At 44.7% G+C, this 14,190-nt stretch overlaps 1 protein-coding gene across 6 annotated transcripts in view; it reads left to right on the top strand.

Annotated features, from left to right (window-relative positions):
* GRB10 (growth factor receptor bound protein 10) overlaps window positions 1-14,190 on the top strand; it is a 283,037-nt gene that overhangs the window by 66,602 nt on the left and 202,245 nt on the right. For 5 of the 6 annotated variants that reach the window (XM_088464147.1, XM_088464146.1, XM_088464144.1 and 2 more), the window contains exon 2: window positions 2,746-2,833. The exons of the other annotated variant lie outside the window; for it this stretch is intronic. In XM_088464147.1, coding sequence (XP_088320273.1) covers window positions 2,786-2,833 — 48 coding nt within the window. In that variant the 5' untranslated portion in view covers window positions 2,746-2,785. The remainder of the gene's footprint in view (window positions 1-2,745; window positions 2,834-14,190) is intronic. 6 annotated transcript variants of the gene reach the window in all.

Genomic DNA, 14,190 nt, shown 5'->3' with positions numbered 1-14,190 from the left:
CGCTGCTGGCTGCAGAAGCCAAAGAGGAAGAGGACGACAACAAGTCCGAAACAGAGGAGAAAGAGGAGGCAGAATCAGAAATATCATCATCAAAAAACCTCTGAGGTCACACCTGACGACCCAGCCTTCTCACCCCCGGAAGCTGCCGATCATGACTCCTCCTCGACGCTGTAATCCTGCTCCATAGTCCCGCCATCAACAGCATCTGAAAAAGACAGTAAAGCTGGCCCCCGGGCCGAAACCCCGGACCCAGCCAACACGGCAAGAGAAGACACAGCAGTAGGCACCACAGACATCTCCGGACCAGCTGCCAACTGAGCCGCAGCGGCACCCATAGCCCTGCAAACCTGCATGAACTGATTTACAGCAGGCCCCAGAGAAGCAGGAACGGAAAGCTGCCCTTGATCTACCCCCGCACTAGCTTGCATAGTTAGGACCCAATGCCGCCACCATGGGAGCAAATCCAGATGCCATAGATGACATCATGGCCGCGAACGCTGGGGTCGAAAGCCTGACTAGGAAGCCCACTACTGGACTGCATATCCACCGAGCCGGAAACTGCAACCGCAGGAATGCTTCTCACGCCCCTACACGCTGAGCGCTGACCAGCAGCAGTGGATTCGAGCTGTACAACAGGACCTGACAGGCTGCTGCCATCAGAGCTGTGTACAGCCTGCCAATCATCCTCCATATTGTCTCCTAGCCCCTCCCCTCCTATGCCTGCTCCTACTGCCCTGTAATGGCCACCAGCCTCCCCGCCTGACCTAGCCCTTACACTACTGACAGGGCCAGGTCTCTCATCTCCCTCACTACCTGAACTGCGGGGATGATCCCCGCTGCCCATCCGGGCACTAGCCCTACTCCCTACACCTCCTCTAAAGGAGCGTGCGCGCCCCTGTGGGCTCTGCACCCGCGGGGGGCGAGCATCCGCTGACCTCCCTGCGGCGGCTCTGCCCGCCTGTGGGCTCACTAACTGCTCGCGGCGGCTCTGAGCCGCCGTGCCTAACCTGTGGGGGCGAGCAGTTGCCGGCCTCATTGCGGCGGCTCTGCCCGCCCGCGGGGTCTCTTCAGGCTGCTCGCGGCGGCTCTGGGTCGCCGCACCTGTCCCCGCTCGCGGCTGCACAGCGCAGCCGCGCCTAAGTTTGGCACCGCTGTGGTGCCGGGGACTCCCCACTGGCCACCTCAGTACCATCCTGCCGATTAAGAGCTTCCACTATGGCGCCAGTGTTAGCCTCCGGTACCCGGTAACGGGCGGGGGTCCGTGCTGCGTGCCTGGGGCGGGGCATGACACAAATGGGGGGGGTGTAATTGTGGGGCAAAGAAATCAGGGTCACAAAAATAGGGAGCACAGGATATTCTTTTAACACAATAGAGATAGGGTGTGGTATTAAAGAAAGAAAGAAACACAGGCAAATGGGGGGAGGTTATAGAAGTAGGACTATGATATAAACTGCCCAGCAACACAGAGCTCAGTAAAAACACTTACTAATACCTCTTTTCCACCAAAAACCCAGGTCCGACCTGGGTTTTTGGACATGGTTCCAACCCTGGTCAGACCCATTTACACTGCACCTTTCATCTGGGTTACTCCCAGGTCAGCCCTGTTCACACTGAACTCAGGTCTGCCCTGCTAAACGTGTGAGGTCATTAAAAGTGGGAGGTGACTGCTCCACAGCCACCAATCAGCTCATTTTAGGCATGATCCAGGTCAGATAACCCAGGTTGCACCGTTTACACTGCACCATTACCCGGGTCCATCCTGGGTCCAACCCTGGTAGCTACCTGGGTTGGATTGCAGGGTCACTTGACCCAGGTTATTTTTCAGGGACCCATTTACACTGAGCTGCGACCTGGGTAGACCCAACAAAAACCCAGGTTTTTGCTCTGGTGTAAAAGGGGTATAACTCTGAAGACAGGAACAAAAGAGGCTGACTCCGCCTCCAACAAACTCTAATATCCCTGCTAAAACCTACAATCCTAAGAACCCATAGGCCCTAATTATCACATGATTCCCCACACTGGTCTGCCCCCAGCCTAGGAGGTTTAACCCTCTCAACTCCTATACAGTCATTTCGTTTATCAACTCTTGATACCTAACTGGGTTACGCTAGGATTTACCACTTATGCTGAGTAGCCCTCCAGAATGGCACATTGCATCCTGCAAAATTGCTAGTTTTTTTTTCTTTTTTTCCTAGCACCAAACCGAGGTGGGCAGGAAAATTTTAGCATTGTTGAGCCACAGTAATAGGTGGAAATGTGTGAATCACCGTGACTAAAATTGTCCCTTTTGAGTGTGTTAGTTTGCATTTAGAATGCTTGTCCTTTTTGATTTGTGGATGTTTTAATATTTTTTTTATGAATCTTTCTATCTTCATCTACAGTATATAACAAACCTTTTTGGTACTGTAAGGTTTTCACCTTTTTAAAGCTTTAACTTTTACTTCAGAATTCTTTGAAAGATTCTGGCTAAAGTGTGTGTTCGGTCTTCCAAACTTGTATTCTTGGCTTGTCTTCCACATTTCTAGGATACAAGTGTCCAGCCAATTCTTAAAAATTCACAACTGTCCTTAGATGCAGAATAAAGTGCATCAACAAGGGTCAGCATTCTCTACAGATTGTTCACCTCTCTCACAACATACTGTTGAGACTCCGTTCCTTGTTTTGGAATTTTTTTTGTATAAAATAGAAATGACAACCAGAATAGTGTCTGCATTAAAATGCTCATATGCTTTTTTTATTTTTTAGGTGTCTACAAACAAAGCTTGTGAAGCTATTTAACGAACAGATGGCTTTATCTGGATGCCCAGATGCTTTTCTACATCCCTACTACCAGGTAAGTTATACTATTTACAGTGAGAAAATACATATTTTGCGAATAGATTTCTACTTTAATATTTTACGATGTGCGTGTGACAAATATTTTGGATCATTGCCTTTCAAGGATGGCAAGCCAGTGTCACTCTTTACTGCAGTTTGTCTTCCGTTACTTGGAAGAATGCTCCCCCCAACATTTTTTTTTTTTTTTTTTAATACTGAGGGGGTTAATTCATTGTTCTGCAGTGCTATTTTCATGGTGCTAGGTGCAATGGAAATGTGTATATAGTTTTTTTTATTTTTCATTCAAACGTGCGCACAGCCTCAATCTGGCAGCTCTGATGCTAGGTGTTTGACCCTTGGTACACTGTGTCTGGAAAATGTAAATATATTAGCCGGGGGCAAGGCGCATCACTGCAGCAGGGAGTGCTTAGTCCCAGGCTGCAGTGTAAGGCTGTCCGCTGCATGGCGTTAGAACACTTTCCCAGTGCCAGAACTTGCCTATGCAGTGCCCCAACGCATGCCTGTGTAGTTCTGTATACAGGTTGTGTCTCCCATATCCAAATATTCCGAAATACAGAATTATTTTGGCATGACTGAGATAATTAAACTTTTTGATGGTTCAATGTACACAAACTTTGTCTAAGGCACAAATGATTAAATATATTGTATAAAATTACCTTCAGGGTGTATATAACACATAAATGCATTCTGTGTGTATATTTGGGTCCCATTCCCAAGATATGTCATTATGATATGCAAATATTCTAAAATACAGAATATTCTGTTATTCGAAATACCCCAGGTCCCAAGCATTTTGGATATGGGAGACTCAACCTGTATAGGTTTAAAATAAGCTGCATTCAAATATATTTGTCTATAAAGCAATGCAGCACTGGGTATGTAAAGCCTGGTGCAGGGTACAAGGCACAAAGTAGTACAGTAGTATATATTTCACAATGTTTAACATGTTAAATGTATATAATGTAAACATTTTTAAATGTGTTTTTAACTTACAACACAAAATAACTTTAAATTACATTTCTAAAGTTGTGTTTTTAATGTCCATTTGGGACAAATTGTTTTCATGTAGGAAGTCTTAAGGCCTTTGCCGATATCAGGATACAGGCATTATGTTAAATTAAAGCACTTGTTTTGAAATGCACGCTAGGGGGTCTCCTGTGTGTCTGTGTAAAATGTACAGCAGGTATTTGGGGGGAAAAGCAGTTTGCTGTTAAGAATTTCCTGTGTATTTGAGAGATTCACTTGCTAATTACAGTTTATACTACAGTAATAGAGTAAATTTATATCAACTGAGGAATGCAATTGACCAGTTCCTGTGAAATGTAAATTGCTTCTATTTTGAGACTGTTGTCTGATTTGTGTAGTGTTCTTAATTTTATGTTTTGAGTGCCCGATAGTCATGGGTGCCTGACAGAAGTATTAGTTGATCTGATCAGGCACAAGTGCTGCGGACTGCTAGGTTTCTGCCCGCACCGTCCGGAGGTGGTGAGCAGAAATAAATGAAGTCGGCAGTTTTGGCACCCGAACTGCTTTTTGGGCACGTTATGTGGTACTTTTAGATGGGTTGCGCTGCTAAACACTGTACATTTCACTCTGAATTTCTGTGACCAGACAATATACTCAATCCCCTCCTGAATAGTCAAAGTATACTGTGATTGTCCCAAGCACCTTTAGCACTTGCTAAAAAGAATTTCAGCAATAAATATCTTTCTACAAGACACCTGCATCTGCATGTATTCTGTGACTACCATAGTGCCAACGCTACTCTGTTCTTCGGATGTTCTGGATTGAGGACTGGGCCTACCCAGGAGGTGTTGCAGCAGTGTGTCGACACACAGCCTTAAAGTAGGCGGTTGCTGGTGGTAGGAGCCTGTGGGAAACGAGAGGTTCCAGGTGCTGGTGAGGAGCCTGCAGGTGGCAGCGAGTTACCTGCCCGCTACACACTGGGAGGATTCAGGTACAGGCAGTTGCTGACAGTGAGAGGGAATCCATAGCAGTGATGGTGTAAGCCTTCTCAGGGATCTGTAACTGCCCTCTATTCTATGAGTGTAAAAAATATGCCTGAAAATTACAATTTGATTTGACGTTGTTATGATGTAAGTGTTAAATTTTATGGATGTGGTAGAAGGAGAAATGTCATGGAAACTGTATGGCGTAATTGTAAATGAACGGGAGCGAAATCCAGTTGATGGTCAGATATTGAAACTTTAAAAAAAGACTGTTGAAATGTACAAAGTGGGAGAATGTTTAACATTCAATGTAACTAAAATATTGCCACAACTTTTTTGCAGCCCGGATCCCCTGCAGTGAGGTGGTTGATTTATTAAACAATGAAATTGTGTGTGTGTGGTGTTTGTTTTTTTTTCTCTCTCTCAAAATACAGATGGATCCACATACATCTAGCCTCCTTGCGTGTTAAACAGCCCTTCTAGTCGCGCAATGCCGTGGTGACTCTGTAGCGCCGGGCGTCTTTTCGCGTGACTTACCTTCAAATCCGACTTATTCATAGCTTCTGACACTCTAGCGTAGCATTTGGCATGCAAATACACCCACAGTTGCACACAGAATATATGCATGCTGCATAACCTTTAATCAGCAGTAGATGCTTGTGCATCCTGTTAGCATCACTTTGCAAATAAGACTCATTTGAAGGTAAAAAGTCGCATGAAAAGACTCTGCGCTACCGAGTCATACGGCTCTCATGCGTTGTGTAACGCAACTTGTAGTGCACGGAGGATTGATTTGTGGATACATCTGTACTACTTGATATGTGTAAGTATGTGAGAAAGAGGGAGATATATATCTACATATAATATAATACACAATATAAATGTGAAAATGCATAGCCATTGAAACGTTTACCACATGAAAACTTGTCGTGTCTTATTGAAGCCTCTGAGTGCCGCATATATTCTTCTTCTTTTAATTATAATATATATTTTACTTGCGCACAGTGTCCGATTCGGGAGCCGGCTGGAGGCCTGCAAACATTCCTCCATAGGCCACAGCAGTTTACACCTTCTGAGGATGACTCAAACCTACACTGTCAAACTCTGAAAAGCTTTACTCTTCATAGTATGGTATATAGGGATCAGAGCGAAGTCCTCATTAGATAGGTCCTCTTGGCAAATGTTGGCTGTCAAAGGAAATGCTGTGGGTGGGTTGGCTTGTTTTTTGGGGTGGTTTTTATTATTTATTTATGTTTTTATGGATTTGACTATAACTAGTTTAGAATTGACAGTAAGATACATTGCCAAGTTGAATCGTCTAGAGCCAGGATACAGTGTTGTATTAAGAGACCATTAGTAAGTAGGAAAAGTATGTTCACTTTACAAAGTAACTAGTGATATTTTGAATATGCATAATAATCTTGAGCATTGTTTTTTCAAAAGTTCCTGAAATGAACAGTGCAGAGAAGAACTGTTAGAATACCATTACCCCATCAATGAGTTCTTCCGCGGTGTTTACTAGACTTTCTTACTATTTAAATTTCTTAGTAGAGAAAGGAGGGGGATTTAACCCCCTATTGTACCTCAGCACACTGAATAATACCTGCAACAATATATGAAGACTATATGGTCATAGAAATTCAGAGATATTAGTTGCATGCATTTGCAAATACATGGGAGGCTGCTGGGCCACGTCACGGCTTCTCTGTTACCAGCAGTCCCTAACCTGATTAGTACTGCTAGATTGATTGAGCAGCTGCCATTTCTGTTTATTTAAATTTCTTCTAAGAAGATAAACTGCTTTACTGTTTTGGATCATAAATATACACTGCAAACTGGTATCGGCAAACCACTTTCTATTTCTATTAAATATTTAAGAGCAGTGACACTGGATTGCACTGTGACAATAACTGTACAGCCATGGTCAAAAGTTTTGAGAATGACACAAGTATTGGTTTTCACAGTTTGCTGCTTCAGTGTTTTTAGACTTTTTTTTTTTTCTTTTTTTGTCAGGTGTTACTATGGTATACTGAAATGAAATGCTTGTAATTTTATGATCATTACATTAAGTTTATACAAAGAGTCAATATTTGCAGTGTTGACCCTTCTTTTTCCAGACCTTTGCAATTCGCCCTGGCATGCTATCAATCAACTTCTGGGCCACATACTGACTGGCCGCCCATTCTTTCCTAATCAATGCTTGGAGTTTGTCAGAATTTGTGGGTTTTGTTTGTTCACCCGCCTCTTGAGGATTGACCACAAGTTCTCAATGGGATTAAGGTCTGGGGAGTTTCCTGGTCATTGACCCAAAATTGATGTTTTGCCCCCTGAGCCACTTGGTTATCGCTTTTGCCTTATGGCAAGGTGCTCCATCATGCTGGAAAAGGCATTTTGTCATCAAACTGTTCTTGGATGGTTGGGAGAAGTTTCTCTTGGAGGATGTTTTGGTACCATTCTTTATTCATGGCTGTGTTCTTAAGCAAAATTGTGAGTTAGCCCACTCCTTTGACTGAGAAGCAACCCCACACATGACTGGTCTCAGGATGCTTTACTGTTGGCATGACACAGGACTGATGGTAGTGCTCACCTTTCCTTCTCCAGACAAGTGTTTTTCCAGATGCCCCAAACAATCTGAAAGGGGATTCATCAGAGAAAATAACTTCACCCCAGTCCTCAGCAGTCCAATCTCTGTATCTTTTGCAGAATCAGTCTGTCCCTGATGTGTTTTTTTTTCCTGTAGAGAAGTGGCTTCTTTGCTGCCCTTCATTACCCCTGGCATTCCTCCAAAAGTCTTTGCCTCACTGTGTGTGAAGATGCACTCACACCTGCCTGCTGCCATTCCTGTGCAAGCTCTGCACTGGTGGTGCCCCGACCCCGCAGCTGAATCAACTTTAGGAAGACTGTCCTGGCACTTGCTGGACCTTATTGGGCAAATTGAAGCCTTCTTCAGAACTATTGAACCTCTCTCCTTGAAGTTCTTGATGATGCGATTTAAATTGTTGATTTAAGTGCAATCTTACTAGCAGCAATATCCTTGCCTGTGAAGTCCTTTTTGTGCAAAGCAATGATGGCTGCACGTGCAAGGTGACCATGGTTAACAGAGGAAGAACAATGAGTTCAAGCTCCACCCTCCTTTTTAAAGCTTCCAGTCTGTTATGCTAACTCAATCAGCATGACAGTGATCTCCAGCCTTGTCCTCATCAACACTCTCATCTGTGTTAACGAGAGAATCACTGACATGTCAGCTGGTCCTTTTGTAGCAGGGCTGAAATGCAGTGGAAATGTTGTATTTGGGATTAAGGCCCTGATTCAGAGCCGGACGCTCTGACAGAGCGCTCGCTCTGAATCAGGGCCGTCCTTCTTAATTTTTAGAGCGGTCTCCTGGCCGCTCGTATAGCTGTGGGTGACCACCCACAGCTATAGCGAGCAGCCAGAAAGATGGTCGTGATGGTCAAGACCCATGGGAACGCCTCCGTCTGGGCAGCCACGCTCCCGGCACGCCCACCAAAGGGGGCGTGATGTCACTCACCATCGACAGCACGCCCCCTTTTGTAGCGAGACCCGGAGCGACTGCTTGCCCGTCGCTATCTGGGTCTCGTGCATGCGCACGACAGCGCCGCCTCCGTCGTGCGCATGCACACTGGGTCAACATCGACCCGCTTGCGAGCGCTCAGCGCTCGCGAGCAGGTCTGAATCAGGCCCTAAGTTCATTGAAAGGCAAAGAGGGACTTTGCAATTAATCTGATCACTCTTCATGACATTCTGGAGTATATGCAAATTGCCATCATAAAAACTGAAGCATCAGACTTTTTAGAATGACACAAGTATTGGTTTTCACAAACTTTTGGCCATGGCTGTAATTGCTTTGCTAAAGCAATTACAGATGCTCTAGCATCTGTCAATCATTGAAAGAGAAAATATAGGGTTAAACTCCGCATCACCAGATGCATGTCTTCCCACTCCCAGTGTAATGGAGAGAGGGAGAGATGGATTTTTTCAAGTTGGGATGCCAAACGCGTGCATTAACCAAGCCCCTCCTTTCACTGAAGGACGAAGATCTAGGTATCGACTTGCCTAAACCACCGTACACACTGCAGCATCTGAGCAAGCCTGCAGGGAAACCCAACGACCCGTTCCCAACTGATCAGTCTTAGACCAAATTCTATAAAGCAACGCCAAATCCTCTACAAAAACATGCGAGGTGAGCCCTCATTTTGAAGGAGCTCCGAAACCCTGAAAGCCCCGTGCTACGCCATACTGAACACCCGCTCCTCGGGTTCAGACTAAGAAACTGATAACAAGGCCTGCAACAATCACGGCAACAGTTGCGAATCGATAGGTCGCTGGGTAGCTGGAGCCAGGAGGAGCCGCAGGCAGTGCACCGGCCACCATCTGCGCATATGTCATGGCTCTCTCCCCACATGATCTGCCAGACCCAGCAAGTGGCCACGCCAAAAAAAAACCCTTGCTGCAACCTGGGAGGCTCAGGAGCCTGCTGTTCCTGTGTGCCCCTAGAACTACTAGCTGGCACCTGAAAAACCCGCTGCGCCCTGCCACCCCTCCAAGGCAGCTCTGCGTCCAGAGTCTCCTGAGCCCAGACGGGACTCAGAGCCAGAGCCACTATGAGACACTAGGAAAGAGCATGAGGGGGAAGGAGACCTGTGTGTCCCGTGTCGGGAACCTGCCGCAGCACCGCCCGCCGGGCGATCGGCGCCCCCTTGCAGCCAGTATTACCAGATGATGTGGCCGGGCAGTCCCCGACCGATCGTCTCTCCCATCCTGCCCTGCGAGGGACGTGAGCACCAGTCGGAAGTCGCGCCAGGTGCCCACCCTTGATTTGAAGGCGTCCCCGGCCTCCGCATAGGATGGACATCGGAAGCCCACCATCATATGATGGCAGTGCTTCCACCATTGAATCTTTCGATGCGATGGTAACTAACCATCGCATCAAAAGCTTTTAATGGTGAAAACTATTCATATGAATAGTAAAGGGGTGGGGTTAGGGGAGGGGCTTAGACACAATGGAGGAGGAGAATGGGAAACACTGTCATGCTGCTGCTGCTGTGGGCACTTAAAGCAACAAGAAAGTGAAGTGTAAAAAACATGTAGAAAATATACTTATAACACACAGGAAACTAACCTCTTACAGCACCAGCAGAGAAATCACTCCCCATCTCTGCTGTGAAAACGTTTTTAGCTGTCACTCTGTGTGTGTCTGTGAGTGACAGCTGCTGCAGGGCCAGGGCTGCACACTGATTGGCTGGGAGGGCCAGGTCTGAGGCAGTGAGAGACGGCCTCCAGCGATCCCAGCAACATGAGCCAGGACGGTTATTGGAGGCAGGAGACACAGCACACAGCAGCCATGGGAGGCATAGCTTTTAGTTTTTAAAGAAAAGAAGCCACCATCACAACACCATTGAATGATTACCATTCGATAGCAGCAAACATCGGAATGCTGCCATCGAATGGTAAAAACACTAACATCGGAAGAAAAACATTGTTGGTTGGCAATCATCGACCATCGATGTCCATCCCTACGGGCTCCGCACAGCGAGCGGGGGACGTCGCGCAGCGATGGGGGCGAGGCATTCCCAAACTGTGCTACAGAACAAAGGAGAGACCAACTGAAAGGACACAGAGGCTGTAAGAAGGGGACAGACAATGGGACAGAAGAAGGAATGCAAAAACTTGTGTAAACAGAGCACATACAAACTCCACACTTCAAATAAACTAAAATGTGCAGAGTGCTCTGGCTTCTGCCCACACTTAAGACATTGGTATTTTCAGTTGACTTTTGATAAATGTGTTGTAGGGAATATTGGTTGTAAGCTCCACTAGTTTAGCGACTGATCTGAATGATCTGTCTGTAAAGCAGAGTGTAATAGCTGAACATTATATAGATGATAAAATAGCTGTGAAATCACATCTGAGTGGAGTTAAAGCTGTTTGGTAAAGCAGTTGGGCTTCCCTTTCTAATAACATGATTTAGGTTTACATAGCAGTCATGCAACTTGATGACCTGCCCTGTGGTCCCTTTCCAAAGCTAAAAGTCATGAAAATTTGGCAGGATTGAAGTTTTGTTCCTGGAAGTTCTGCTTATTTCTGACTTCTCAGAAAATGGGGGAGGATTTTCAGCATGGTTCTGCTCTTGTGTAACTTGTTAACAAACTCTTGACTTGAATTCTTCACACTTTTAAGTATTTGCTTTGTATATATGAATTTTGTGAAATGTGGGTAGTGGGTTTTGTCAATATAAGCTTGGTTTAACTGCAGCAACACTTGATGATGATTTTGCTTGGCCACTGGTGAGTCTTTGTTTATCAGCAAGGAGAATTATTACCAAGGTAAAAAAATTAGGTGCAATTAGGGATGTTCTAAAAGCTGCTGCTTAAAAAACAATATGGAGTGATCTACTCCCATTTGCTACAATTACAATACCAAGAAATTGCAGCGCTAATAAACACATGAAAAACATGACCGTAAACGTTAAAAAATAATTCATAAGATTTAATAAAACATATATAATGTCTAACTTATTTACGTACAAGTGCACATGATTCCATCTAAAAACAATTGATCACATCAACTGCAGCATAAACGACCATATTGTCCAATAAACATGATGAAAAGACCACTGAATATGCTAAAGCTTGTTCCTGTTAAGATGGAATGAACTAGGCAGGCTAAATAGTCACTTGTGACTCTCCATTCAGTACAAGGGTTAAATCCACACAAATGGTATTTACAATGTATATCACCATTGTAGGAAAAGTCCTGTATGTTGATAATTGGGGCAGCACAGATGGTGTAATGGTTAGCGTTACTGCCTCACAGAAATGAGGTCATGGGTTAAATTCCCACCATGGCCCTAACTGTGTGGAGTTTGTATATTCTTCCTGTGCTTGCGTGGGTTTTCTCCGGTACTCTGGTTTCCTCCCACACTCCAAAAATATACTGGTAGGTTAATTGGTTCCCCACAAAATTTAACCCATGTGTGTATGTGTGTGCGCATGTGGTAGGGAATAAAGTGTAAGCTCCACTGGGGCAGGGACTGATGTGAGTGGCCAAATATTCTCTGTAAAGCGCTGCTGAATGTGTGCGCTATATAAATAATATGATGATGATGATGATGATGATGATGATGATGATGATTGGGAAATCCGCAGGAATGAGTCCTCACCAGGTACACTGTGTTTTGTGTTTGGAACACAGAGTGAATTTGTAGGATAGCAACATCCAAGCTGGAGTCCATGTTAAGTTTTGCGACAATCCTGGTCCAAGCGTTCCAAAGTGGTCAATAGTAGGTCGTTGCTTGTATGTGAAAGCTGTTTCGCTGATATCCTGTGAAGCTTTGTCCTGGCTGTATAACTTGACCGGGTGTATATATACCCCCCTTCAATTAACAGCTGACTGTTATCTTGTGCAAAACACCTACATTTATCAAGTACAAATACATTTAAAACCCCATCATCAGGTATATGTCAGTTTTACTTTACTAGAGACTTTGAGGCAGACCTATTGTATATGATTTTATGATAACATTGTTTCATAATTGAGCGGAATAACTCCCACAAATCCTAATTAGAGGTCGGGTCATTGGGTATCTGTCCCACGGATCGTCTTCTGCACTCACCTGTGGTTGTGACTGCCCATCACTCCGCAGAGTAATGTGTGTGGGTACATACATTAACTGAGTCCACATTGCCGGAGGACAAGGTTCCGTCCCGAGGCCAACGCCATTCAGGCATCGCCGCTGTTGCCATGCCATCATCAACTTCCTGTAGTTGGAATGCATAGATGAGCAATTGGTTTCCTGTCTAGTGGAATTGCTGGTGTTCCTTCAGCGACAGTATGGATCAGATTGGCATGGCAACACTACTTTTGACAATTTTTCCAAACTGGGATCAACCTCCTCTAAAGGAAGCACGAGTCAGACTAAGCATACATCATAGTAAAGACTAAGGTGAGAAACTCTAATACATTTCAATTATATTTTAATTCTAGTACATAATTTTATCTTGATAGCATCTAACCAGGGTAATTATAGAGAAACATTGAAAACCAATACGGGATGAAAATTAGATACATAATGAACTCACTAAAATAAGTAGAGCTGTTATATTCTAAGGTAAATGTTCTTTTAACTTGCATATTATTCAGACTCCATCATATTGGTGTTCTGTTCTACTGATTCATTTACTCCTTCTGGGTAGATGGAGTTCATTTTAAACATCCAGAACACCTTTTGTCTGCAGAGGTTTTTAAACCTATCTCCCCCACGTTGTTGTTTTAATATGTTCTAGTCCAAGAATTCTCAGACATTTAGGGTCTCCATTGTTTATCAGCCTTAGGGTCTATTTACCAAGCCATGTTAGGAGACTGAAAAAAGACAGGTGGGAGCCGATTGGCTGGCACCTTATAACTTTTGACTAACACAGCCTGTGAGATGACAGTTGGGGAGCTGATTGGCTGGCACCTTATCACTATCTTATTACTTTTCACTCTGTCTCCTAAGTCCCAACGTGTCCTAGCAAAAGGGTAGTTCCTCAATGAGAGCTGCAGGTAGTGTGCATAAAGGCTGTCTAACAAATTTGGGTGAAAATGTTGGCAAAGCCTAGGTAATGGATTCTGTGGCTTACAGATATCAAGATAGTTTGATGTGGTGATGGTGTTTGTATTTGTGCTAAAAGTATGAATGAGGCACATATATGCACACCCTATTAAATGGACGGCAAAATCCCAGTGTATCAAAATTAATGAACCGAAAACTGGAAGATGTTATGATGAGAACCAGTTTTGTGCATTTGAGTGAAGTGTTCTGCTTCTCACAGTACTTTACTTCTCAAAGGAAAGTGGTGTGGTAGTATCAATTTTGCAGGGCCCTACTGGCCATCTAGCAAATGCTAGAAGGACCGTTGGGCCAGTCCAGCCGCCTGAAAGCTTGGCCAAGCCGTGCTGCCTCTTGGCGGTCTGTTCGACTGGCATGCCATGCGGCCACGCGCCATGACTCACAACATGCTCCCACGAGACATGGTCAAGCCCCACTTCATGTGCAGTAAGGGCTGCTGGGGCTGAATTACAGACCCAGTCCATTCCTGCCATCTTGTCCTAGAAATGATTTATACATGGTAATGGTATAACCGTTTTACTAGCTGTTGGGGATAGTGTGTGCTTTATTATAGGCTAGTAATGCCATTTAGAATCGTAGTAATTGGCGACTGGTACAAGGAAGGCGGCAACTGCTAAACTTGCTGATTCAGGATAACTTTATTCTTGTGCTGCAAGGGCAATCTTATGAGTATCTGTCAGGGTGTAACCTGGTAATTTTTCTTTTGAAGTTCTAGTTTCTGAAAAGAGCTGGGACAGTTATATGCCATGTTTAGTGGCATCTGCTGTCACCAGT

This window comes from Taudactylus pleione, unplaced genomic scaffold (genome assembly GCF_031769625.1).
Source record: "Taudactylus pleione unplaced genomic scaffold, aTauple2 ptg000054l, whole genome shotgun sequence".
In the NCBI taxonomy this organism is placed as follows: domain Eukaryota; kingdom Metazoa; phylum Chordata; class Amphibia; order Anura; family Myobatrachidae; genus Taudactylus; species Taudactylus pleione.
The sequence above is the reverse complement of the archived record's forward strand: the minus strand, read 5'-3'. Positions and strand labels throughout refer to the sequence as shown.